We start from the raw sequence: 2,841 nt of genomic DNA, 5'->3' as shown, positions 1-2,841 counted from the left end.
TTGTTGGGTTGCAGAACTAAACCAGACAGTGATAGAGAGATAGGTGCTCTCCCCCCTCCTGCCTCTCCTGTGCCAGGTAGGCCAGATATATTATTTACATCATTCCCATTCATCTCACTCTCATTGTAACCCCACCCATACCATCCATACCATTCATTCATTCCATACATCCTACACCCACCCCAACTATCCATCATTTTTTTAAAAAAACAATAATTTAATTAAAATATAATTAATTAATAATTAATAATTAAAAGTATTAATATTAAAACACCAATAAAACTGAATAAAAATAAAAATATAGAGAATACAAATATAGGTAATAGTGCAATAATTCAGTTCATTGAGAAAATCCAGTCAGCAGCAACTAATAAAAGTGCTAAGTTCTCAAAAGTGCCAACTTCTCAGAGGGCAGAGTCAAAGGTTATTCAAAGTCAAGGATCATTCAATATCTCTTCCCCCCCCACCAGAATAGGGAGGGGGAGTGTCCATGTCCAGGGTATACTGTTCATCCAGCTGCATCACATTCTTTTTGCCTCCCCCATCTTCATGGCCCCTCTCCGTTCTCGTAAATCATTCCGGGTATCTGTCAATGCTTCCGCTGGTGTTGGGGTGCATCTCTGAATCTCCTGGCCCCCAGTCGTAGAATACAGCCTCCGCATGACTCTCACACCACCAAACCTCGATCTACCAGTCCTCCTCCCTTGGTCTCCTTTCAGTCTCCTCTCTCCTATCGCAATGGTCGGTCCTCTGTCCACCAGGTCCTCCAGTGCTGAGCGCACCCACCATACAGCTGCTCGGCATCCTGGGTCTGCCTGGTTGATCTTGAATTACACATCTTGTTTTTCCTTTTCAGTTGGTTCTTAAAAAATTATGGTAGTTAGTTCCAGTTTATTCATCCTGCCCGCCCTGCTTCTCATTTTCTAAAAGAGTTCTAATGGAAAAAAAGAATGTTCTGGTGCATGTGTGAAAAGCCAACTGTACAGTTATAGACAAAGTCAAATTTGATTCCTTTGTGTCGCATCCAAATCTGTTATTCTATGAAATTCTTTATGTTTTAAATTTCCCATTTATATATTAAATGGTTAGACAACAGCCTTTGATGACATTGCAAGTCAGCTTTCATTGGATGGCTGTTTTGTTTTCCTGGAACTCTTGATGACCTCATGAAGATTTAATTCCCCAGTTCTTATTGGCTCTGGACAACCTCATTAATCCTTGCTGGTATTTTATCTTATTCTTATTTTACAAGCCATGCTTAAATGCAGCATGGTTTAATATTATAAAAGTATAAATCCAGTTAAACTTGAGGAGTTGGTATATTTACTGCCCTATCTCAAAAATCTGACATCTGCTCAAATTTAGAATAAGGTTCTGTTACTGCACAGTCATAGTATCAGTAGCATTTCATCACAAGGTATAATTATAAAATTCACAATGTCATTTCCTCCAGTATCTTTTCCAAGTCTGTGGAATTTCAGACCTACAAACATCCATATTTAGTAGCGGTAACCTAAATTGATAATAATTAGTGATGCAAGATTTTTGCAAATAACATCTTGAGTTCTATGGTTCTCCTATTACAAAGGTTGGATTTGTTTCCATTCCAATAATCCCTTTCTACCTTTATTACTTTATTAAGGGAAAGGAAAAGAATGAAATATACTGCTTAAAAAAATAAAGGGAACACTCAAATAACACATCCTATAATGAATGAAATATTGTCATTGAATACTTTGTTCGGTATAATGTTAAATGCACACAACAGCATGTGAAATTGATTGTCTATCAGTGTTGCTTCCTAAGTGGACAGTTTGATTTCACAGAAGTTTGATTTACTTGGAGTTATAGTGTGTTGTTTAAGTGTTCCCTTTATTTTTTTGAGCAGTGTATATACATAAAAATAAATAATATTGATACAATTCATTAAAACTTACAAAATTGGGAAAGGGCACTTTTAATATTCGTATTTTTCATACTATAGATGATTGGATTGAACATTGGTGGAAGGAGGGCATACAAAACAGTCAACCCAAAATCTAAATAAGATGGAGTATTAAAAGTAGATCTCAGATTGGCAATGCTTCCACTTGATATTAACATAGACACTACTGTAAGATGGGGAATGCAAGTGGATAAAGCTTTTTGCCTGCCATTTTTAGAAGGGATTCTTAACACTGTCTTGAAGATCACTGCATAAGATACAGCTATAAAAGTAAAACAACCTACCGCAGTAATGATACCAGCCACAAGAATTCCAACCTCAAGTAGATTTATGCCAGAACAGGATAGTTTTACCAAATGTGGCATTTCACAAAAGAATTGGTTGACAACATTAGAACAAAAAAGGATGGAAAAGGTACCGGTGGCATTCAACATTCCCCAGAAGAGACCTGTAACCCACACTAGAATTATTATTTCAATACAGTATTTCCAATTCATCACCATCTCATAGTGCAGTGGGTGGCAAATGGCGACATACCGATCATATGCCATGGCTGTGAGAAGAAAGAAATCAGAAGCGAGAAAAGAAGCAAAGAGAAAAATTTGAGCAACACAACCAAAGTAAGAGATGCATCTGTTGTCTGTGATATAATTTATCATGGATTTGGGCACAATGATTGAAACAATACCCAAGTCTTGTAGAGCTAAATTCATGAGAAAGAAATACATGGGTCTATGCAATCGATGATCAAAAGTAACTGCAGAGATGATGAGAAGATTTGTTGTTACAGTAGTCAAATATAACACAAAGAACAAAAAGAAATGCAAAAACCTCAGATTCTTATTTTTAGAGAATTCCAGAAGCAGAAAGTAAGTCACTGTGGTTTGGTTCTCCAT

The 2,841-nt window shown here is 36.6% G+C and overlaps 1 protein-coding gene across 1 annotated transcript; it reads right to left on the bottom strand.

Moving 5' to 3' along the window:
- Positions 1-1,926: 1,926 nt before the first annotated feature.
- Positions 1,927-2,841, bottom strand: LOC139153585 (olfactory receptor 14A16-like). Its single transcript, XM_070727708.1, has one exon. It carries the CDS (start codon positions 2,839-2,841, stop codon positions 1,927-1,929), a length of 915 nt encoding a protein of 304 aa, XP_070583809.1.

The sequence above is a fragment of the Erythrolamprus reginae genome, chromosome Z, assembly GCF_031021105.1.
Source record: "Erythrolamprus reginae isolate rEryReg1 chromosome Z, rEryReg1.hap1, whole genome shotgun sequence".
Classification (NCBI taxonomy): Eukaryota; Metazoa; Chordata; class Lepidosauria; order Squamata; family Dipsadidae; genus Erythrolamprus; species Erythrolamprus reginae.
This window is presented reverse-complemented; position numbering and strand designations above follow the sequence as displayed.

Bases quoted from the DNA above. Each gene is read 5' to 3' on its own strand.
- LOC139153585 (XM_070727708.1), bottom strand. From the start codon at position 2,841: ATGGAGAACCAAACCACAGTGACTTACTTTCTGCTTCTGGAATTCTCT.